The sequence below is a fragment of the Dicentrarchus labrax genome, unplaced genomic scaffold (assembly GCF_905237075.1).
Source record: "Dicentrarchus labrax unplaced genomic scaffold, dlabrax2021, whole genome shotgun sequence".
NCBI classification, from domain to species: Eukaryota; Metazoa; Chordata; class Actinopteri; family Moronidae; genus Dicentrarchus; species Dicentrarchus labrax.
The window spans coordinates 20,806,593-20,831,874 of record NW_026136706.1 but is presented as its reverse complement, the minus strand read 5'-3'; the positions used below and the strand labels follow the sequence as shown (position 1 = coordinate 20,831,874).

The following is a 25,282-nucleotide window of genomic DNA, read 5'->3' as shown; positions in this document are numbered from 1 at the left end:
TCTGGTATGAGATTTTTAAGACACATCGAGAGGACAAGCCGATAGATAATTATTTCCCGGGAATAAGAATCAGACTGAATGAGCAGCTTCAATATAAACACTGTAACAAAAAAAACAACAGTGTAGAGCAGTCAACAATCAGACCGCACAAAGCAGGAAACGCTGTAAGTTGAGGGAAAGGATGATTTACTCTCGTTTTTACAAGATCCACTGGAAAGTACCAGTTAGGAGAGAAGAGGAAGAAGTTTTGATCGCACTGTGTTCTTTGAGCCAAATGTCCTAATTCATAGTTGTTAGCAGCTCACACACTCATTAATCACACACATTAATCTGTATTCAGTCCAGGTCCAGCCTGACCTTGAGCTTTTCACCTGAGGTATGCGCTTTGCATCCATTAAGTCGACGTGGTGTAAAACCATCTCACAGCATCAGCGTGAAGTGTCTATTACCACCGTCTTATTTCCTGTTTATATGGCAACTGCCTCAACATCCTGTTTTTAATTACTTCTCTCCAGCAGCAGATGCTTCTCACAGCAACCTGCTGTGGATTACTCCCCTGAGAACTAATGTGCTGTGACAGACCCCACTTTTCCAATCAATAACTCGCCCTAAATCTGCCATCTCTCTGCCTGCCAAACACACTCCCACTTCTAATGGCACATCATTTTCTTTAAGGGGGTGTAATTGCAGACTGTGGAAAGCTGTAGCCCTTTGTGTTCCAACTACGTAGATACTGTAAAGGAATCTAAAGTACAAACTTAGCACACGGCCGACACAGGAAGTGATGGGGGCTTTACACCACGCTCAGTCTCGCCACCATTTCCCTCACATTACCCTTTGAGAAAGCATTCACTTCCCTGTTTTGGCTGAGTGCTCAGATAAATCGCTGTGCTGCTTCATAAACCTGTTGGCGCAAGCTTGTCAAGATGTTTGTGTGATTTCTGTGGTAAGTGCAGTCTTTTATTGTCCAGGCAAGGCTACCTGATCTGTTTGACCTTTAAGATGGAGGTGAAAAGTAATTCTGGCAGACGTGTTCTACAGTCACCCTGCTGTATGTGTATTCTGGTGCTGACTTTTGTGATAAACTCGACTTGTTTGTTTTATTCAGCAGCTTTGCATCAATTGGTTTCCTGATTATAAATCATCACAATTCACAATAGACACAGCAGACAGTGCAATGGAAAAAATTTATATTTTAGTATTAGTAAAAGTCACATGATTTTTTATCAATACATGGTATCAGTTTCTCAGATAAAACGTTCACTTCTACATAGTTTACCATTAGCACAGATTACAGCACTTCTTTCTTTCTACAGTGTAATGTATATATATGTATTTTTATTTGTTTGCTGGTTTTTGTTTTACACACACACACACACACACACACATTTAGAAAGACACAGTCCGTCTTTTACTGTCTTTCACAGTGCAGCTGCACAGCTTTTAAAAATAACTATTCAAATGATGAAGCAGCAAGTTCTGCAAACTGTAAAACGATACAGATATGTACGTATTTGGAAGCAGCCTCTGGCTAATTCAACCTCCTGATTGTTTCATATATTTTTATTCTCTTTCAAACACAGAACCTAAATGTGATTATACTGGTATTTTGTTTGTTTTTCTTAGATTTCCAACTCATGTGGGCTAATGAGTGATTACTTCTACATAATGAGCAAAAGTAAGTTGCTCCTTGAAGCGTTTAAACCTTGGGTAAAACTTTCTATTAACATCTGATGCTATTATTAACACAATAAATACTTTTGATTATGACGCACATATTCACCATTATTTAGTTGTTTATTAGCATGTTTATTAGCATACTGGTTCTTCTGTCATGATAAAGCACGTATTAATTCCTCATTCTGCATTACCTTGTTCTATAACTGCTAGGCCATTAGGAGTTCTCCCACAACAACCTCCTATTTACAGTAAGTAAGGAAGTTGTTCAGTGTGTGTCTTATAATTGCACTATAACTACATGAGCTAATAGTCTCCAAATAACTCTAAACTAAGTCTAACTTCGAACATATTTACCATTCTTGCTCATAAGCAAGACCTCACTGTGATAATTTAATTAATTGAAAAAGATTTCAATTCAAGTTCAATACAAGTTCAATAGTTCAAAGTCTTGTCTAGTCTGACTTTGGTCAATACTGAGCAAAGAATATCAGTTATGAGCAAGATATCACTTTAGAATGGGGAACATATTCTGAGTTAAAAAGACTAAATTTAGAGTTATTTGAACACTATTAACACTTATAGTTCTGTGTTTTGTTACATAAGAATATACCATATGTTTTGAATGTTATTAGAGGAGAATGAGTACTCTTGTGGTATCCAACAATCACCTTTTAAGGCCCATACAGGGCAAAGCAAATTAAGATCAAAATTTATGTACAACACGTGCCTTGATTACCATCAATAAGCAGTAATTAGGAGGTTGTTGACAGAAAACTCTAAAAGGCCTAGTATAGGTGTGGATCATGCCACGTACGGCATTAAATGCTTTATAATGACTAATAAAGAGCTAATATGCTAATAATATGCATGCTAATTAGCAACTTGTCAATAGTGAATATGCGTATGTTAATATAAGATGTTACCAACGTTTATTAGAGGATCATTTATAAGAACTTATAAGAAACTGTTTATAGCTTAATAAAGTTAATAAGAGTTTCTTATAATTGTTTATATCATTACAAACACATTTGAGTTTAACAAATTTACCTAGTGGCATGATTAAGATTTCTATATACTTTATTATCCATTTATTAACAGTTAACTTATTAACAGGGTTGGGCGGTTATATTAAAAAATAATCTGATACAGTAACTAATTACCTGTCAGTAACCTAATCTAAGTATCACAATATTAAAGTAATGAAACTTGATTACTTTCTGTTACTTTTGGATTACCTCAACACCAAATACGCAAATAAAAGCAAGAAGTACTGATGGAAGTGTGTTCTATAAAACAACAGAACAATGGAAAAAGGAGGTGAGAACAATGCTTATTGAGGTTAATAAATTCTTAATTGTGCACTTTGGACAATAAGAGTGGATGGCATGACCAGGCCTCTATTAGGATATGCAGGATTGGTACCTGACATATTTATTGTAGAGAATAGAGGCCTTTCTCAGAATGTTTGCAATGCTCATAGTTCCTCCATGTTGGAAGAGAACACTGTTGTAAACAATGTTTGCTATGTGTTGATATATTAGACACAGTAAACTTTTATTAATGGGTCCTGTGAAGAAACAGCAGTGGAAGAGTAATATGCATTTCCAGTGTTTTACCACTGCAAACAGAAATTAGAAATGTTTTTTCTAGAGTTCTTGCCAATGGTTGCAGGCATCCATGTTGCACTACACAAACATCCTGTTGTTTCTGATCATTGATATGTATTAACAATACATTGTTTAATGGAATAATGCTTTTTTTAATTTTTATTTAAGAACAATCTGTTTTTTTTAATTCCATATTCATTTTTTCTCATGTTGATATGATTACTCATGTTTAATATCAAGTTTGCAAAATGTTTAACAATGTAGTTGACCTCAATATTAAAAATGTAAAAACAGTTAAAGGCCTGTTTGAGGCTATGTATTACAGAATATATTCTGGGTGGTTGCATGTGCTAAGCTTGTGTTATTAACCAGTTCCCATTTTTACATCGGCTACCCTATAAAACATTGTTAGCTGTTAGCTAAATGCATAACAAAGTAAGTTGAAATCAAAAAGTGAAGGTTTAACAACAACACAATAATACGTTTGTTAAACTCAATAAATATGTTTCTAATGCTATTATAAATAACCACTCTTCTTAAAGTTATTACATTTTATACATGTGGTCAAAATATTATTTCCCTTAATTAGGACCTTGGTAGAAGCACATGATGTCTCAATATAAGTTAATTAACAGGACTTCAACTCAAATCATGAAAACAAATGGGATAAGCAAAAAAAAAAGAGCAAAAAAATATGATAAAGAAATTGCTCACTGGAAATAATCACCTATATCTTTCTGTCTTCTGTAAGTTTTAGAATGAATCTGGGCCTAAACCTGTCCAACATGTCTGTGGAGTCAGGGCTGGAGCAGGGGCCGGTGGAGTACCGCATCTCAGGCCTGATCTTCTACAGCTTTGTCTTCATCATAGGAGTCATAGTCAATGTCACCGCTTTATGGGTGTTTGCCCTCACCACCAAGAAGAGGAACTCTGTCACCGTCTACATGATAAACGTGGCGTTGGTGGACCTCACCTTCATCCTGCTGCTCCCCTTCAGAATGGTTTACCACCACCAGGACTACTGGCCCTTTGGAGATATTTTCTGCAGAATCAGTGCAGCTCTCACAATCTTCTACCCCTGCATGGCTCTGTGGCTGTTTGCTCTGATCAGTGCTGACCGCTACATGGCCATCGTCCAGCCAAAGCACGGCAAAGAGCTGAGGAATGTCCCAAAGGCTGTGGTGGCGAGTCTTGGGGTGTGGCTTATGACTCTGGGCTCCACTGTGCCCCTTCTCTTCTCTGACGAGGACCCCGATCGCATCTCTAACTACACCACCTGCATCAAGATGCAAGACATCATCTACATGCGCCACGACAACCCCGTCAACTTCGTGCGACTCATCTTCTACTTCCTGGTTCCCATTTGTATAATGATTGGCTGCTATATTGTCATTGTGGATAATCTGATCCACGGACGCACCTCCAAACTCAAGCCAAAAGTGAAGCAGAAGTCTATCCGGATTATCATCACACTGATCATCCAAGTGTTGGTGTGTTTTGTGCCTTTCCACGTGTGTCTGGTGCTCCGTTTGCTGGGGGATGGCGAAGATGGGGGGTTTAGCACATGGGCCGTCTTCACCACATTCCTGATGAACCTGAGCACCGTGTTAGATATCATACTGTACTACATTGTCTCCAAGCAGTTCCAGGACAGGGTGATCAGTGTGATTCTGTACAGGAACTATCTGCGAAGTGTGAGACGGAAGAGCAGGCACACACAAACAGGCAGCGTCCGATCAATGAGCAACCTGACTAGCGCGATGATATGAAGCAACCATCAAACTTTCATGTCAAACAGCACGCTGTTATATACTGTGCACGCTTTGGCACAATGTAACACTGAATGCATCACTGTGTACATGGTTCATTATCAGAAGGATCAAAACTTGCAATTAATTTCCAAGGTGTAATTTACACTCACAGTATGGGAGTACTGCTGTTGTGGCAAAAACATCTGTGTTCAGAGCTGATTGACTCACCCATGAGACTTGAGATGTTTTCTGTGCATCTTTGCTCTGGCAGGCAACGCACGGGTATCTGTGGCTCAGGTGTAATACATGCAGGCGTAAATAAAGCTCATAGTCATTAAAAACATAGCCCACAGTATCTTAGTGTTTGCTTTAGTATTATGAATAAACACTGAAACTCTTCTCGGCCTTGTCACTACGTCAACCAACATCTATAAAAGGCCTGACTGCCTCCGCGGGAGGAAAACCTACAGGAAACAATGGTGGGTTCTTAAAGGTTGCTGCTTTTGGTTGGTTGCTGCAGCATATTTGCAACTTCACCTCTGTAGCACCTCAGTTACGCATAATGGCTTAAATATAACTGTCAGTGCTGCATGATGTCATGCACACGAGGTGCAAATAAACTACGTTTGTTTGTGACTGGTGTCACTTCACAATTTTATATTTTTTGAGTTTAAGCCCAACCACTTGATACAGCACATAGTTATAACACAAGCATTTTGAATGGTGCTGTAAATGTATTGACCAGGTGAGGGCAGCATGGCACAGCTAGATCCCATCTACCTGCCAGAGCAAGACAAACAGTGCTTTCTTTACTTCTAAAATAAATAGTGCAAGGTTTTTGATTCTCCGAGTTGTTTATACTATTTTGCATCTGCATTTTATCACATTTCAGCTGGCTTAATAAAATCAAACATTTTTATTCTGCTTTTATTCTGTGAAATAACCATTCCACCTCACCACAGAGAAGTTGTTAACTACCAGTTGTAACAGCTTCCTCAAACACGAATCAGACTAAAGTGTGTTCATGGTGCAATGCGAATCGTATTGATTAGATGTTAAATGATTCAGTCACTTAAAGTGCATTTACAGTAACATCCTCAAGAGATGTCAGGGAGGCTATTTACTAGATTTAAAGCAACCTTAACCTTAAAAGAAAAAAATGTTTCTGTACAGGGATACTTTAATGTCAGGTCTCTGCTGTGAGTATAAGCACCACGATGCAAGACCCTGCAATTTATCCACAACGTATTCCTCAAATGACAGACGAATGAAGTGATGAGATAGAAGCTAGTGAATGTGTGACAGTTCTATCTCTATGAAGACTGTTTAATTTAAATGAAGGAAAAAAAACTCAGATTTGAATTTGACGGTTTTGATAGGTGTCCTGCACAAACATCAACCGAGCTAAGAATTGATCTGGTGTTGCCATTTACTAAAATAATCAAGTTAGCATGTCTGTCACACCTACACAGTCCTAACCGGATTAGACAGTGAGTTAGTGTAGCTGAGTAACTATGTAGTGTCTCATGCAATTAGACAGTCAAGACACCCCGTGGTGTAACCAGATGTACCACAGCAATTCTGAGAATGGTTATTGTATGGATGATCAATTGCAAAGAAAACTAAAGGAACTATGTACTATGTACTGTGCAATATTCTGGTTGTATTAATGTTCTCACATCTTCACAAGCAAGCCCAGTTACATTACATGAGCTGAGGGAGTGTGGTAGAAGGATAAACTGCACTGGGAGTCCATATGGTTCTTAGTTGGTTTGCACGGTGTTCATAGGTCAAGAACTGGACAGACTGTAGGACATAGATGGGCAAGATTTACACGGTTTTAATAAGAGGAGGCAGACTACAAGATTTCCATCTCACATGGAATTCTGGGAACTGCAGTTCATCACATGATGATAGGTTTATTGGCCGGTGGACTACATGTGGATTTATAACCAAGAAGTCAAAGGTCAAATGAAACATCAGAGAGTCGTCTATCTGTCCCACCTGTTAGACATCAAAGAAAAACCAGCCACGCTGCTCACAGCAACTGGCATTTAAAACAATTAAGTTTCCTGTCAAGTCCCTGTGATGAATTATCCGGAAGCTTTACCCGCTGTAATTCTAAATCTTCCCAACAAGTGCCTTTGTTGTAGAGAAATTAATGAAAACAAGATTGTCTTTCATAGGAGCTGATCTAACAGCGCGACAGCCAGCTGCTCTTCTTTGGGAATAAAAACAGTCAGCATTAAACACAGCTCACACAAAATACTTTTTTTTTTTTTTCTACCACTCGTGTGGAAAACAAATCAGGCGGCGAGCGCAGTGGCCATCTGTTTTGTTATTTGATATGTGTGAATACATGTTGTAATGACTTTGTTTGTGAATCACTCTGCGCGGCAGAACACACGAGAGCTCTCGAAGTGCTGGAGTGTTCAAAGCTAATCATATAATTGGACACAATAGTCGATGACAAATGGAGACGCTTGGAGCCAGCCAGCTGGGGAAGTGAATATGTAATCATTGTAAAATCATATCATTTTTGCATATTTGAAGACAGCTTAATAGAGTTTGCGTGTCAGCACACTATCAAATGATGATCAGAGACAGTGTTGCTGTATTTGTTTTTCTAAATAGTGCTTTGTTGGACTTTATCGCAATTAAAAACGTTTCTCTGGAGTTTGTGGGTTACATGGTCATTTATGTCTCATGCTATTTTGAATGTTGAAACAGATTTGGGGCAAATGACCACATGGTACAGCAGTGATTCCCAACCAGGGGTACATATACCCCAGGGGTACTTCTGCAGTTAGCAGGAGGTATGTGTAAAGAGTGTGGAATAGCTCCAACACACTATTTTGAAAAAACATAAATTGAAATTAAAAGAGGATGGTTGAAATAGATACCAAACAACAAAACAGCTGAAACGTTTAGATAAAAGTTTCGGAGAAATAGTAAAAAGGCTACAAGTATTAAATGAACGGTTGAAATAGTAAACTAATGAATAAATTGTTGAAACAATTAACCAAACATAAAGGATAAATGCATGAAATAACTAGCTTCAGTCACAACTTAAACAACCTAAACATTAATATTTTAATTGTATTAAAAATATGGTAAAATGATTGTAACAACATACTTAATAATTAATAGTGTTAAATAACATCCAGTTTAAAATCTATTCAAATGAACATACAGTGAGACTGGTGATGTCAGTGGAGGCCTGTGTGGGTATGACAGATTAAGATGAAGCTCTGGTCTACTGTACGGATGTGGAATTCCATCACTGGGGCCGATGCGATACGTATCTCGATGCATTGCCGGATCCATTAAAGATTAGAAGCAACTACCAATGCAAAACAACTATGTCCATGCAGAGCGTTTGATACGATTTGATTCAACACAATGCGATGTGATGCTGTGCACGTCAATGTGGTACAGATAGTTTGATTTTATTTCTTTGGATCTTCTTAAGCAGCTTGAGAGTTGACAGTTAGAGAAGAGGAATCTAAATATAAAACAAATGGTCACATTTCCAAATAATAAAGGCATAGGGACTTTTTAATAATTATATATAATTTATTTATTTTTTCACCGGCGGGAAAGATGACATCCTGATTTAACCAGTGGAATCGCATCTTGATCTTTTACACCAGTATGCTGACATGAAAAGTCTACAGCATAACATACCGCCCAAAGTCATCTGTTACCACAAGGCTATTAAATCAATAAAACTTGAAGCCATTATAATATTTTTATACACAACTGAAGCAGCTTTTGCAACCAAATATGTTGTGTTTGAAGCAACAGCAGAAACAGAATTTGGTGGCGTTTGGTTTTGAAGCACCGTTCCCTACACTTTTACTATACCATTAGTCTTCATACTGTTCCCATTAGAGAGCACGAGGACATGAAAGAGAGGCTATAATGTTATATAGATACTGTACACATCCAACCTCGCCTGGGCCTCCTCTTCTACTGTACAGCATTAGCAACAAGCAGCTGCCTGCATTTACATCGTTTAGCGTTTCTCTCAGGGCACTTTAATACACTGAACCTCTCCCCTGGTAAACTTTACAATAGGATGTTGAAGGATACTTCTGGACTGCCATAGGAAATGAGAGGCACATGTGCGTGGATGTAGCAGCGCAACAGTGGGTTCCCCCCTGTGATGCTGAGCTCAAGGGCTGCACAATAAGACTAATGGATTCCTTTTGTGGACAAAACTAGGTTACGCATGTGGGCTATTGTTCTTATCTGTACTAGATGAACAACGATATCTAATGTACAGTAGGAACTGTGTGAGGTATTCCTTTTGTACACATGTTTAGCCAGGATAGCTTTGCAGAGGTAATCTCATCCTTTGGCAATAGCAATCTACTCCTACTTTGTCTTTTGTCTCCATTAAAAGGAGATAATCTACCGCAAGAGTTCCAAATGCTACTAAACTGACTCCAATTGACCCTGCAGTTAGCAGAGAACAGGAGAAGGAGAGGAAATGTAAGGCCTTGATTACAGCTGTGTGTCTATTTTAGCAGATTGTTCTGTTGCTGATTCACACACACACACACACATACACACACACACACAAACACATACACACACACACAAACACACACAGCCACCATTAGCACATATAAATAATGTAAGGCCCTCATCTCTCTGTATTTTTTTCCAACTCTCTACTCAGCTAAGTGCCTGCATGGAAACCTTGGCCTCCTCCTTGTCAGGTTCTCCATAGATTAGTATAAGATTTATTTTAAGTCTGTAAAGCAGCATGTTCTTGACAAGTGTTCCGCTCAATGCATGTGGGAATGTTTTTAATTGTATCATGTGAAGTGGAATAGGAACTCCGGTGGGGACTGCATCAGGTTGTGTTAATATTTAATCCGGTCTCACTCCAGGTTCCTCATGATCCACGGTATCGTAAGAACACAACGAGAAAGCGACATTACAAAACAGATAAAGAGACACGAGTAAAGGCACTGTAGCTCCAGGACGCTGTCTCACTCAGGATGTAGTGTTGCGAAAAGGCTTGTGAAGACACTATTATGAGATTCCACTTGTGTCTCTCTCTTCTCTGCTGAGGCCTGGGCCATTGTGCACTGTGCCCTGAACAGTGAGTGATATTATGGCAGCTAATGCTAATGCACTCATTTCAGCTGATGTGCATCTTAAGAGAGCTGACTGACAAATTTAATGTAAAAGCAGGTAGAGAGGAAGAGTTGCGTGTGCCTGGGAAAAAAAAACAGGACACAACGTGTGTGTGTGTGTGTGTGTGTGTGTGTGTGTGTGTGTGTGTGTGTGTGTGGGTGTAAGAGAAACAGAGAGGGAAGGAGGGAGGCAAAGAGGGAGAGAAGGAGGGATGGAGAGTGAGGGAGGCCTTTCACTTCCTCTGTGTGCACATCACGTCTCCTCTCCCTGAGCTCAATTACAGGATTGATACTCAGAGAGGAAACTTCATCATGTCGTACAGATGTCTTCACTGGGAGAAAGAGGGAGACGACGCATGTTGTCATTTAACGTGACATGGTCTGCGTTCATTCAAAACAAACAAAATGAGAAACAGTTGGACTATAGATTTCATTATAGGCTAATAATAAAAATGGAGCACTGGCAAAGAGTGGGAACTCAAGGGAGGAAGAACGGCAAATACTTAACTGACGGAAGAATGAACTGGAGGTGGCCGTGCCTGCTAGATAGAGAATTTAACAATTCTGCTGAGTGAATTAATCTAAAACAATAACTTGTAAACAATAATACTCTTTCAGTGAGCCATTCAGCTCCATCATAGTAAACATTTTTTACAACCCAGACAGCTCTATAAAGTGCTTTAGGCATCATTGGGCACAACCGTCATTAGTCAGTGCCTGCGTGTAAATGTGAATAAAACCACTGTGTCGGTGATGCTGCGCAGACACAAGCTCATATCTATTTTACACTGTTTCATTTCAAACCTGACACAGGCAAAGAACACACTCCACAACAATGGCCATGTTTTGCTTTAATTTGATTAGGTTTTGTCTCAGCAAATGCCAAGTCCTGTTTTGCCTCAAGAACATATCTCTTAATCACGTTCCATCCAGGCTGTGTCTTTCATCTAAATCTCACAGCCGTGGCTCACACCCAACTTTATTTTGCTGAAAGGTAGAAAAAAAGCTCTCTCTCTCACACACACACACACACACACACATATAGAGACACACACAAGCAAGCGTGTGCACACACACACATCCAACAAGAGGGAATACAATGACAAAAGCCTAGCTCTCATCTCTGTCACATAAAGTGATGTTTTGTGTTTAGCTGTGTGCAACTGAGGTGTGCATGTGTGTGTGTGCGTGTGCGTGTGCGTGTCCGTGTGTGTGTGTGTGTGTGTGTGTGTGTGTGTGTGTGTGTGCGTGTGTCTGTCTGCAGGGCTCAGATCCATGTTGTTTGGTTTGCTTCTCCATTAAGAGAGCTGTAAAGGAGAGGGAACAGATGGCTGCTGGCCCGCTCTGTCCTGCATCCTCTCACAACTGCCACACTTCCTGTGCGTCCATTAATCTTCTCTCACTACTCCTGCAGCACAACTTTATTAAAACAACTCAGGAGAGAGCGAACAACAAGCCCGCGCAGCTGTCAGGAGCAAAAGACAGAACCATTCGTCCACAGAAGAACGGCCTCGGATTTCTAGACGCATCTGTAAAACAGCTCGAGTAGAATTTGGCCAGCTTTGAAGCAGGCTCTGCAAAGCGCTCACTGCAGTAGAGACACAATAAATGCTCATTAGAACGCAGCTGGAGCTGCTGTAGTTGCAGAGTTCATAGGCATAGTTTGTCAAACTTAAACATGTGAGGCCCTAGCTCCCTGCCTGGGACAGACTACTGTTTCCTCCTGCTCTGTGAACATGTGGGAAATGCTGTGTAATAGTAAGGTTTGGCCTGAGTGATGGTTCTGAGTGCAGAGAACCCCATAAACACTAAATCTACAAGCAGCCTGTCTGATAAAGAGTAACTGCTCAGATTATGACTCTGAACTTTAATGTGAGAGTACATGTTTGTTTTCAGAGATTAATAAAATGGTTCCCTCGGCTAATTAGCATGGACCTATTAGAGGGAAATCAGAACAACCTTTGCACAAAACACCACATAAAGTGAGAGATAAATACCTGGTGCTATAATCACAGAAGGCCTGAATGTGTTGTCCTGCCTGATTGTTCTCACAGGAGGAAATATATTACTATTTAGGAGGACTGTGCAAATTTACATGTAGCGCACTGTCATGACAAATATTCCGGGAACGTAGCTCTTTTTGGCCGCGCGCTCTGTGTCCGTAGCAGTCAGTGAGTAAATTGAAAAATCAATTCCAATTTAAATTATTGGAATAAAGAACTCCGGGAGCCGGAGATAAAAAAAAAAGAAGAAGAAAAAATCCACTTCTTCTAGATCCCCTTTAATTGGAAAGTCATTTCTTCAGGGTATTCTAATGGTTCTGAGGGAAGATTGCAAAATAAAGTTGATGAGCTCGGGGGAGGTTAATAGCGCGCGCTTGTGTTTGTGTGTGTTCGACTGACCCTGTGTGTTTTCTTTGCTCTGCCACACAGTGTTCAGTCTTCCCCTCCCTTATGACAGAGGCACCAAATGAAGACTAATCCAGTGGGCTCACACACACTCAGACACACACTCCCTCACGCCTGTGGTCACTCGTCTCATCCATCTGCTATCTGGGGGAGTGTCGGGGGCTCTTGGGTCAAACTAAATTAACCATCCCTCGCTCACAATTGTAAAAATGTAATTGACTTAATATAACCAACCCTGGTGATTTGGAAACTCAGTGAGTAATTTTGCGAAAGCTTACAGACGCCACTTCAGATCTGAAGCGTCTTCAAATTCTAATATTGCATTGATATATCATGACATAGAGTGGATATATAAAAATTCTACTGTAAGAGCGATGTAAGTTATTGATGTTGCAACAGTTCGTTTTGTTTGGGATTTGGTAATTGGATCAACTCACTTTACTGATGTGCACTGTGATGACAAACATAATTCAAACGGTAATTTTTTACATCGAATGGTTCCAAAGTATGGGTGGTAGGAATGACTTAAAGCTGCTATAAATAATATTCTTATATTTACAGTGGGTTAGATGACTATTTAATTTAATTTAATGTTTATTTGATAGGAACAGATTTACATAGAAAATGGCTTTACTGTCACTATCAACCGACCAGGCAGTTCCAACAGACAAATTCAGCAGCTAGTTTCTAAACATAGCATTTAGCTCCTAGTGTTTCAGATATGTCCTCCTATATGCTGGTGGTGACCAAAAACGGAGCTAAAAGAGAGTGAACATTTTTCAGGTGGCTGGAAACACTACTTTAAACGTATGCAAATGATACTCTGTGTCTAGCTAATAGGTTAGCCATTTCAATTCAAAAGGTGATAATAAAACGCAGCTCGTCCGGCCTCTTGGTTTTCCGGTTTAAGGTTTAACGTCGCACCTGACCTCATGTTGGGTAAAGGCAGTTCAACCTGTTCATTAAAATAACTATTTATTAACTAACTACTGTGATCAATTAATGTGTACAGCCTTCTGGGTCTTTTTTCATAGTCGTTGCTGCCCTCTGGTGGTCGGAAGTATTAATAAACTACATACATTTGCCTTGGCATTAATACGCAAATTGAAGCCGACATTTAAAAGTAATGCAAAAGTTACTTTCTCTAGTAAGTCCTAGCTAGACTTCAGTAGCTGTTCCTGTGCACTGCTCTGCCCCCAAACTGAAAATAATTGTAATGAACGAACTAGTTACCTGTTATAAAAGTGGCTAGAATTACGATAATTAGGATAATTGTTAAATTGTCCCTAACACTACACTGAACCCAAACTATCTAATGCCTATCATCTCTGCAAATGTTTGTGAAAAGACTCTTATCACCTCCGTCCTTCCTGCTGTTAAACCATTATCACTTCTGCATAGAACAAGTGTAAGCCTTAAATTAGCATGTCACAACCCACAGAGACCGACATAGCCAACATCTGCCTGCATAAAGAAAATCTGTCCTGCATTATATCAACAAGGCATTATACTTCATATAATCTTGTGTAAATCAATCTACCTTTCTCTCTACCTTTTCTCCATCTGATGCCAACCTGGCCCGAGACCTTTCTGCGCTGCCTTGTTGACATTAAAGAAGCACTGCGTGGAGACATTTCCATTCAAGAAACTTGTTGACATAGTTATCAGACATCAAAGAGCCTTGTGTCATTTTGAAAAGGCCTTATGAGAGTAATGGAGATGTTAAAGGGCGTGTTGGCCCCAAATATCACAAAGGGATGAGAGGATATGAACACGCTTTGACTGAAAGACTGAAAGGAGAGAGAGCATGATAAAAAAGAAAAACACTGAAATGCATTCTCTAGAGAGAGAGGGGCAAGCGCTCGGCTCCATTTCCGCCTAAGAAGCGCGGAGTTAAAAGGTGGACCCTGTACAAATGAAACTCAATTTCACGCCACATTATCCCTCCCTGTTCTCTTTCCTGGCTTTCATTTTCATTAAGACCAGAGACAATCATAAATTAATAATTACTGCCGAATGTCTAAGCGCAGGCCGCAGTCCTAGCCCTCCCCTCGCCTCTGTGGTCTTCCATGTTCACGCTTGCAAAATGTTAATTTAGGTAATGTGGCCTGGCCCTTGTCAGATAAAACTGTTTTGTAGTTTCGCTAATACATAATGGTCTATCTGATTAGGTGACATTAGTCCTATCTTTCAGACAATCAGCCTGCACCTTCCTAATGTCTCTCCACAGACTCAGGGCACCACTGAGTTATCAAGAGACATGTAATACTACTGCTTTCACTAAATGGCCATCTCCTGCTCGTGGCGATGAGCAAGGAATTAGCTATGCAAGTTGGCGCTATGCTTGAAGTATAAATACAACTTTGTGTCTCCCTTGTAAAACTTTTTTATCCTTTAAGTGTAAAAAAAAAAAAAAAAAAAAAAATCTGTCAGCACTGTCTTGGATAAACACGCTTCCTCAGCTGGTCAAGCAAGCACAAAACAACAACAAATTGTGCAATTGTGTGACGTTAGGCAAACCAACAGTGAAATAAGAGGCGGGATGATGCGGAATAATCACGTCTGGATGATGTCTTCATGAGCACATCTCCACGTCAAGCCAAGTGAATAAAGCACACGCATGCTTGGAATGCTTGGAATGCTTGGAATATACAATCGGCACTGTGCTTTCCACACCACAGCAAAGTGAAATGTAACATCGCAGCTATAATGCACATTTGGTATTTAAAGTCTCTGTGCCTCATGGTCATATTTGTACTGAATTGAATTTATTACAAAATGTGCAGTGATATGAAACATGTAGCTGCAGGGCCTCTTCTCTCAGATGCCAGTGCAGAAAAAGGCATCAGATAGAGAAATAAACAGAATATCTGAGTAATAGCTGTGAACAGCCCACGTCTCACAAGCTCATTGGGGGCGAGCGGAGTGAATCTTTCACTGCAGCAAAAAAAAGAAGGAAGGATTGAGCCATTAAATGGATAAAGTGGACGTGATGTCAGAGTTTCTTTCACTCCAGAGTGAGCTCAAGTTTGGAGACTCGGTGGGAGTCTGAACTCAACGAGAGGCTCGGTTTCATGATTGATTGCCCATTGTGTGTCATATTGTTCTTTCAAGGTTGATTGAAACTTTAACCTCATTTTTAATAAAAAAATAAATAAAAAATAAAATAAGAAGAAAAGCTTGAAATATTTCAGGCCTTGAATTTTTACAATGCGGCATTGAATTATGCAGCAATCAGTCAATTATTCATCTCCGTGGCTGTGTTACGGCCATGCTTTAAAAAGCATGCAAAATGGGAATGGGCCAAGCATGCTGTGTCAACACATTTCACTCAGAATTGCTTACTAGAGTGATTTGTCTCTCAATGTCGATTTCATATTTTTGTATGCATTTTAAGAGCTGTACCTGTTACAGTTGTTCCAAAATGATCCCTGAGGATAACGGCTGTGAGTCTGGAGTGCAAAACAAATAACGACACTCAAGAACGGTCAGTACAAACTACCATTAAAAACACACACAAAGAAAAATGCATGAAGTGCCACAGAACATTCGTGTGCCACATTTACAAGACAGAATAATCTGACGAATGCAACATTAACAGCACAGCTTCATACTTTCTTAACCACTCCCTTCAAAGCTGAAGTGTTATATAAAGTGGAGATTGTGATGCATGACCCTACAGCACGTACAACTGGTTAAAGGAGGTTTGTTGTTTATTTTATGGTGATATATTGTGAATTAGTGTCATACACTTGAAAGTACACATGAAATAATTTATTTACAGTGAGCTTGGTCACACCCTCATTTACATAGTTTATCTAGGATTAGACTACGCATTATTTATTTTTTAAAAACACACTCGCACATGCAAGTCAAAGGGTACACACGCTCGCATCCACTCTCAGTGAAAGGAAAACGCACACAAGACATTCTCATCATGTGATTACTCATACATTTTTTTTCCACTTCTATACAAAGTGAAGAACAATATGCTCATTTATTTTTCCTACAGCACTGTATACCTGTAATGTTTTTTTTAGGCCATTCATAATACATACAGATGAGTTAAAAGACTAGGGGCTGATTGTAAGAGTCTCAAAAACAGCAAAAAACACAACAATGATTAATACACGCTTACATTTGTATCAGACCATTTTGGAACTGTCATGTTTGACTGTCTCAGGGGTGACGGTCTACATGTTTACGTGTTAGTGGCCTTTCCTGTATGGAGCTGTATCTGGAACATTACATCAGCGTGTGACTCATCAACAGACGTGCGACAGAGAAGTGTGCTGGGAGACACCGGGGAACATAGTTAACTCACAGTTTATCATCAACATGTTAACTTTATTTGAATTTGAAGTACAATGAAGAGATGATTCGAGAAGCTATATAAGTTATCAGTGACAACAGACCTAGACACTCCATTGAGAACAAAAAGAACAAACACATTGTGAACATGGGACACTCCTTCTTCTCCTCCTCTTCCTCTCCTGATTGTAACACATAAGGTCTAAACTGGTTTGCAGTTAAAGGACTGACATCAGCTTATGTTTAGAGAATATACACAGGTGCTTCAGCACCAAAAGTCTTTAGGGAAAGAAACAGCAAAATTATAACTTATTATGAGTTTCTTTTTTTTTTTCATCAGGATATCATAAAACACTGAATTAAAGAAAAGTGTGTTTGTGTGGGGGTTCAACAGGGATTTGAGCAATGTAGTTCAATGGCATTCAGTTTTCGAAAAGTTGTGTCATGACTGATTGTTTCTCAAGCCGACACATGATCGTAATTAAGTCTGGATCTTTTTTTTTAAAAAAGCATTGAGAGGTGCTGATTTTGAGTGTCTCATGACAAAAAAATGTACAGTAAATTCCAAGAAATATTACCTCTGTTACAAAGATTACAGTACTATTGACAGCAAAAGTCTTCATTTTGAAAGTGAAATGTTTGATAATTATGTTTTCAAAATCATCTGGGCTTGAGTGAGTCAACCCTAGTATTTGTTCAGCACAATATAGGATTTATTAAATATCATAATTCCAGGACAAACATTTACATGCCTGCATGCTTTCTCACCAAAATGGCAGCTATAGGAAAGAATGATGGCTCAGAAATAGAACAAAACAAAACTGTAGATTTATATAAATGGTGGTATTGTTTGCCTAATAGCTCTACTGCATACACAATACCTCTTAACGTTATATACACATACCTTATCAATCCGCTCGGGTTCGATAGAGTGAGTTTTCCTATCATTATCATCAGATCTTGTATATACAACAATGGTAAAAAGGAAACTTGATTGTATTGTCATCTAATTTAGAAAACATTAAAATCAAACATCAGTCTTCTCTTTTGATGAACACATGGATCGATTCACATTTTTTTTTTTCTTCACAAGGTTCATCTCCGAGTGTCATTTTTAACGTCTCAAAATCCAATTTGAAATACAAAACAAAACTTCAGTCGGATTTCTTTTTCGAAGCTTTCTCGCTGGCTGAGATACAGTATAAAAATCTTCAGTGCTGAGAATTTATGAGTTATTACCAACAGTGTACCACGGGTACATTTTTACTGTGCTCAATATATGTGTTTATCCTTCACAATGGCCAACCCACTACGTCAAAACCTGCTTTAGCAAACTATTTAATGTTGGCCTCTGTGAGAAAAAGACTTCTTATTCTACATTCAGACACAACCTCCTCCAGCATTTGGGGTGAACACAGCATTTCCATTGAACTCCTAAAAGCAGCTTGACTTCTTTCCTCTACTAAATCAGCCTGGATAAGGGCTCTTGAGAATCTCCATGGGTTTTCTTTTCTTTCTTTCTTTTTTTTTCTCTTTTTTTTCTGAAATTTTTATTTCCTCCAGCTCCTTGCGGCCTTATCAGTACATCACTGTGGTTTTCAGGAACAGTCTTCCATCTGCAACAGAGGACACACAGGAGCCAAGAATTAGCCAACAGCAAACATCTTGCTGACGCAAATGCAATATTCAGGATGTGATTGTTGATGAAACGTTAACTTCAAAATGTTGCCCTCTAGTCTTTCGATTCCAGCAGTGTTACTATTCAAAAACCCGATTCAAGGATAAGATTAGGTTAGCGACCATGACAAATGTGATTAAATATCATGTACAGTCATTTACATTATTATTCGCAACAGATATCTATGTCACTGACTGGAGCAACGTCTTGGCATCAGGTAGAAAGAAAACAAGCACAACTTGTACCTTTGCGTTTAAGATCATATACAGTACATCAGTCAGGACGTACAAATATAATTACACTGTTACATGCATATTTTATTACCAACGAAGCACACACTGTAAAAGCAACTATGATAACCACACTCCAGGCATCAGAATTGTATGTCACATGTGTTTAAGACATCTCTACTGATACGCTTGTTTGAACATAATACTGCACTCATGATGTAGAGCGCTCCTTAAGTGACATTTCCTGCATGGAAATAGTGTTTATTGAAAACGGCAGACATTCCTCAGCTGCGTTATCTCCAGACACCTCCAACCTAACGAGCTTTGTCCATTTCCAGCGAAACACTCTTGTCTGAGTGTTCGCCTGAGCGAGCAGTGCTGCTCCGACGCTGAGCTGGTAAAAGCATCTGTTAGGCACAGCTCAGGAGCGTGTTTGACGTTTATTACCTTCACAATTCCTCTGCCGGAGAATGCTACAGTAATGCCTTTAAGAAAGCACACCTCTCTATGGCAGCTCGCCTAAATAATTCAATGTTAAAGAGCAACGCACACAAAGACATTCAGCAGCGCAAGTTGTTGGACATGACACAAGCCGCGCAGGACATCAGAGACGAGGCTTGACTCCTATTGTACAGAGACATGGAGAATGCGGCTGCTTATTATGTCTGAAAGTGCATTTTACCTCTGCTTGAAATCACACTTAAAAGCATCAGGTTATTTTGTATAATTAAAAACTTTCTTTTTTTTACCACTGAGGGATTAGCTAAATTTAAAATCGGCATTATCAATATTCTATCAATTAGCCCCGTTCTCCCTTTTAGCTTGTGTTTTATGCATCGTCGTTCATGGTGTGGAGACAACAAAGGCTTGTTGTGTGTGTGTACAGTATGTGTGTGTTGGGGGTTGGTGGTGGTGGTGGGGGGGGGGTGGCGTACAAACACACAGGCTAATTACCCAGCACTGCCGTAGGTCTCAAAGGCATTGCACTCTGGCTGCCTCTATTCAAGCAACAACCACCGAGTTCTGTGTAAAAGTCATTACAGCATGAATGCAGCGCTACGGAGAACAGACAGCCGGGGAGGGGGCCGGAGAGAGTGCTAAGAGTGTGGGCCGGGATACACAACTTGATACACACGTGCACGCCTTTCATAACGAGAGCAGATGAAAAACATCACACGCTCAACCTCGCAGTCTGTCTACCTGCCTGCCCAGCTTCACAGCTAGAGCAGTTTATAGGGGGGGTGTTAATGAAAACAAAGTCGATTTGATTATTTGACGGATGACGACATTTAATGCGTCGTTGAGAGAGAAGGTTAGATGTTGCAGCATTTGACTTGTAATAGATCAGATCATCGTGAAAGACAGGGAATGGGAGAGGCGGTCTGGTGAGGAAATCTCCGCGATTCAGATATTAGCGCAAACGTCGAAACATCTGCTTTACATCTGCGACTGGAAAAATTGGTGACGTCTTGACACATCGTTCTATGAAGGACTGTCTCATTAAAATATGTTAAAACTTTAGTATTTTTATATTCAAATCAAGATGAAAAGTTCATTAAAGAGAATAAATATTTCATTAGATGCTAAATAAAACAAAGGGAATTTTTGGCTTCTCTCAGCATAAAATTCCTTTGAAAGATTAATTAATACATGTAAATTATGCAAATTATGCCCATGCAAATATTTTATGAAGACAATTAAGGGATCCATTAATTACAGTCTTTTTTGCTTCAGTGACATTCATTCATTTAATTTTAATTTCACTTTAACTGTTTTGATGTTTAATCTTGCAACAAAGAACTTTATCTCTGTGCACAGGGTCGTGTAAACTTGCCGAACACATCGAGTGGGGAAGCGGCAGGGAACCAGAGAAGATACTGGGGGAAGATATTCACATGTGCACCGTTGCCAGGCGGTACTGGCGAGGTACAGTCCCAGTAGCTTGCCTGCCTGTGAAAAGAGCCACGTTCCCTCTTGGACCCGATTCAAAACACTGTAAAAGCAATTAATAAACACAGACTGTGTTAATATCGCAGAATTAGAGAAGTGTGACAAAAGACAAATAGAAATAATTAGTTCTCTAAAATTATGCCCTCATTATTTTTTTTTTCTCCCTCCCTCTCTCCATTCGGCTCCCTTAGTTTGGAGTTGAGAATATACCCACACATTTCTCTCGGCTTTCATGCGAGTGATAGGCTTGTTTTTTCCCCTTCTGCTTGTGTAATTTATCAACATCATTTTTTGCCATTTGAGGTTAATTATACAGCGAGGCTTGCAGAGTAGAGCAGAGGAGACATGGGTGGCAGACAAATGCTTCTCTAATTGAACAAAAACACAAAATGCAGCCTGTTATTCAGTTTCCTCCTTCATTCCACTCTTCAAGCCAACGATCAGAGTGATTAAGAGACCCCAAAATTGCGTGATCTGTGGCGGCATCATCCTCGTAACTCCTAATTAGATTTAAAAAAACATTTAAACAAAAAAAAAGCCAAAAAAAATCTGTTTCATTTCAACCTACACTATACATTATAGCAGGGCAGTGGGTGCTGTCAGTATGAGTGCAAAGTTTTAACACATTTAATTTGATACAATTACACTACAAAAGGGACCAGCTCTTCATATGGTGTAAAGAAATGAAAGAGGCTAAATATACTAATTTGGTATGAAATAGGGGACTATAATTACACTGTATCTGGAAGTTATCTTTGTATTTAAATGATGACATATGGATTTCCTTTTTTTGGACATCAAACTGTTTCAGATCCCCGCAGTGACTGAATGACATTTAATTAAGGAGGAGTCATCATTTCTCTCAGTAGATTTTCTTTCTTTTTGCCCTTTTACAAAATATCAGTTCAAGTAGACTAATCAAACATTAAAGAGTTAAAAAGGGACCCAACTTATTCTTGCGTACAAAGATGAATATTTTCCACTTTTCACAGCAAATTACACGGAGCATTTTTCCCAGATAAATTGGGACCTCTCCCACTGATAAGGGGCAGTTCTGAGCAGACGCAGCCGAGGCGTATTAAAGGAAGACGTTCGAGTAATAATGAGGATATTCAACCTCTGCAAGGTGTCTTGTATCTGGGTAAACACAGATAGCAGACAGTCTACAGAGGTTATCACTAGAGCGCCCTTCCCCAAACACATACTGCACCCCCAAGGCTAACAAACAAACAAACCATTAAAAATGTACAAGGCTTATTCATAAAATGGATTGATTTGGCCCGTTTATTACTATCAAAGGGGGGATTCCACTGCTTTTTGTGGTTTTATGACTCATTAATGCTTCCTGAGCTGTAAACAACCACTTCTTTCATTCTGTCTCTGCAACCTTCTAGCTTAGTTGTTTCACCGTTTTATCTCCAGTATTGTACTGAGTTTTGTCCCAGCAAAGATCGGTTTCCTAAAAGCATCACAGCCACTAAAAGTCAAGTAAAAGAACAATATTATTTCTGCAGAAAACCAATGATCTTGACCTAGTGCTGTGGCCCAGATGGTGAGCTGTATGCCTGAACAGCAGGCACAGAAACACTAATGTTCATAAACTGAAGCAGTGTGTGTGTGTGAGGGAGAGCGAGAGAGGAAGCAGGGTGGGGGGTGGTGGTGGTGGTGGTGGTGCTGGGGCAGAGAGAAAGAGAGCAAGAGTGAGAGCCAGAGAAAGAGAGAGAGATTTATTGTCTCATCTGAGCCCCTGTACCTTGTATTGTCCTTTCAGCATCTGTTCTTCCACTGCTGCGGTCACTCTCCATCTCAGGGGTCAGAGAGTCTGAGAGAAGAGAGGGATCACCGCCGTTAAACATCCCTGACATCTACCTATCACAATGCCAGTTTCACAGCATCGTTCATTCAAAACAAGAGGCTAAGCCTTCAAGCTGTATCTCCCCCACATGTAAGTGAATGTCTGTATTGGATGAATTGTTTGTCTCTGTGTGATTACTATCACTGGTGGGAAGAAAAAAAAATCATACTCAAATCTTTTGATTTAACACTTTGGAATAATTAGCCATTAAAGGTGTGACCCTGCATTCAAACATTTGCTTAAATACAGACATGTTGGTGGTAAAACGTATTAAAGCGTCAAAGGTAAAATTGTACTTGTGCTAAATATTAACAGTCAGATTTTGTAACTGGTCTGATAACTCTGTATTGCATACTGCTGCTGGCAGTCTCCGCCAGTGAACTGGTGATGAAACAATCACTACACATGCAGATTTGATTTGACATATTTTATGTATGAAAAAAAAATGTGCATCACTCACTGACATATTAAAATGAGATTTTCTGACACAATGGCTGGATTAAACTCTGACAGTAAATCATATTTTATGAGCGCGTCACGTTTCGTATGCAACACCTAAACCCTGCACACCAACTAGTGACTCCTGTCAGATAAAAGTAATGAACAAAAACTGTTTGAGTTTAGTGCTTGAATATACAGTATGTGTTTAGTTACGTTACACCTCTACCAATCATTGAAATGTCCTGTAAGTCTGGATCACATGATTTAACTCTGGCTGAGGCGTGTTGATGTTTCGCTATGTGTACTCAGTGTTTTATTAAAGCTATTTTGATCATTTCAGTCATTTTTCAAGCAAACATTCCAATCAGTCTCTGGTTCCTGCTTGAGAAATGCTTCTTTTCTCTGTTTTCTATCATTGTTAACTGAACATTTTCGGGGGTTTTGGACTGTACAAAACAAGGCATGTCACCTTGGGCTTTGAGGAATTGTAATGAGGATTTTTTTAAAATAAAAATAATAATTAGCTGCAGCTCTAGTGCACGGGGTGCAAAACATGTACATTTTAGACATAGTATTTATGTTCTCAGCATATTTTGCCGCTTAAGTGAAGCTCATGATAAGATACTAGTGTGAGTTATTTTATTAGCATTCTTATAAAATAGTCGTGTTTGTAAGTTATCTGTGCCTTCACAATATTTGCTTCAGGTAACTTTTATCTCCTGAAATCGTATCTGTAGATTGCCACATTTGCCTTTTCTCCCTAAAACCCCCCTAAATGTCTGGTGTGAAATGTACAGTAACAGTATCTCACTGTGGAGCATCTGACCGTTGAGTGAGCGCATGCTGTCAGAGGGCGAGGGCTGCTTCAGGGTCTGCTCAACCTGCTCTCTCCTCTTGGATTCATACTCCAGAGCTTCTTGGAGTTTCCTCTTGGCCTTCTTCTCCTTCTTCAGACGCTTCTGAATGATCGCTGAGACGGGGGAAAGACCACAGTGACAACAGATGAGCTACGGGGCAAATTGGTGGAGCCTTATTTTAGACTGGAATCAGATTACTGAGATAATAACCTCATTTTTAAAATCTAGCATAGTGTAATAGAAAAACGGGGGAAATCAATTAAACCTAAATATTTTATAATATATTAAGATCTTCCTTAATAAAAGAAAATACTGACTGTGACTTAACAAACTGCTAGAGGGAATTAAAGCAAATTGAAAAATGTATTGGGATATTTTTCATGAATTTCTCTCATTAAACATAAACGACACAGTTAGCATATGAAGCGGATGCATTTAACATGAGACTGAGAGTGAATTTCTCTAAGTTAATGCGTATTACCAATTATGTTAACTGACTAAGAGCAGGAAAACCAGTGCTAAGCAGATCAGTGCATGTGTAACCAAAGAAACACAGTCGCTTATGTCAGTGTTTCAATAGGGAACATTAAACATACATGCAGAACTGTGTATGTATACTCAGGGAGCTATCACGTCTACATGAGCACAGGCCTGTGAAGTCTGAACGGCTGCGAAAATACACACATTTACGCACACGCACAGACACACACACGCGCGGCTGACAGGGAGAATTCAGTGCCAGGTAGTCGTCAGGCAGTACCTCTGTTCTTCTGCTCCATGGCGAGCTGCTTCTCCAGAGTCTCCCTGAGCTCCCTCTCTCTGAACAGCTCCATCTTCAGCTCTGTCTTCTCCAGCTGCACCTGCTTCTCCTGAGCCCGCGCGTTGTCAATCGCCACTTTGAGCAGGCCCTGTGCACACACGTGAATATATACAGAAAAAAAAATAAAAGGGAGAGCGGGGAGTAGGGAAAGAGAGAGTGATGTGGGCTATTTAAGAGCTTCAAGATGAAGTGACAGCAAACCACACTGAAAGTATGTCACAGCAGTTCTTTGTGCTGCCCACAGTAGTGAAGCAGAGCACAGGGCCAAAAGCTGACTGCTGCTACATGATTCCTTTCAGGCGTGTTACCACCTTTGCAGCTCCTTTAATCTGTGAAGATGACATTATCTTTTTTAGCTGCTCCACAGCTCCCACAAGATCTAGAAACATGAACATAAATCTGCCAGAGTTTTTTTTGTAATAATCATTTTTATTTTAATAATGAATAATGGTGTGAGAGTGCTGGGCATGTCTGACCCCTTTTGGTCAAAGCTGTGAAATACAAGCGTAGATAGGCATTACACTGGTTCAAAGCCATCTGAAGT

The 25,282-nt window shown here is 39.7% G+C and overlaps 2 protein-coding genes across 9 annotated transcripts in view; one reads left to right on the top strand and one right to left on the bottom strand.

Moving 5' to 3' along the window:
* The first annotated feature begins 710 nt into the window (after window positions 1–710).
* gpr18 (G protein-coupled receptor 18) lies at window positions 711–7,714 on the top strand. Of its 4 annotated transcripts, none has more exons than XM_051403908.1 (4): window positions 711–946; window positions 1,627–1,678; window positions 2,942–2,997; window positions 4,039–7,714. In XM_051403908.1, the coding sequence occupies exons 3-4, from the start codon at window positions 2,954–2,956 to the stop codon at window positions 5,054–5,056; spliced, it is 1,062 nt and encodes a 353-aa protein (XP_051259868.1). In that variant the 5' UTR covers window positions 711–946; window positions 1,627–1,678; window positions 2,942–2,953; the 3' UTR covers window positions 5,057–7,714. The 4 variants fall into 4 exon arrangements, with proteins under 4 accessions (XP_051259868.1, XP_051259871.1, XP_051259870.1 ...); XM_051403911.1 differs by lacking the exon at window positions 2,942–2,997 and adding an exon at window positions 1,891–1,928 and having other exon boundaries at window positions 722–946; XM_051403909.1 differs by lacking the exon at window positions 2,942–2,997 and having other exon boundaries at window positions 727–946.
* An 8,641-nt stretch (window positions 7,715–16,355) lies between these two features.
* Window positions 16,356–25,282, bottom strand: part of dachd (dachshund d) — a 92,178-nt gene continuing 83,251 nt past the window's right edge. For 3 of the 5 annotated variants that reach the window (XM_051404335.1, XM_051404332.1, XM_051404331.1), the window contains 4 exons: window positions 24,679–24,826; window positions 23,873–24,031; window positions 22,519–22,587; window positions 16,356–18,523 (listed from right to left, as the gene is read on the bottom strand). In XM_051404335.1, coding sequence (XP_051260295.1) covers window positions 18,486–18,523; window positions 22,519–22,587; window positions 23,873–24,031; window positions 24,679–24,826 — 414 coding nt within the window. In that variant the 3' untranslated portion in view covers window positions 16,356–18,485. The remainder of the gene's footprint in view (window positions 18,524–22,518; window positions 22,588–23,872; window positions 24,032–24,678; window positions 24,827–25,282) is intronic. The other 2 variants (XM_051404334.1, XM_051404333.1) reach the window with 1 other exon arrangement.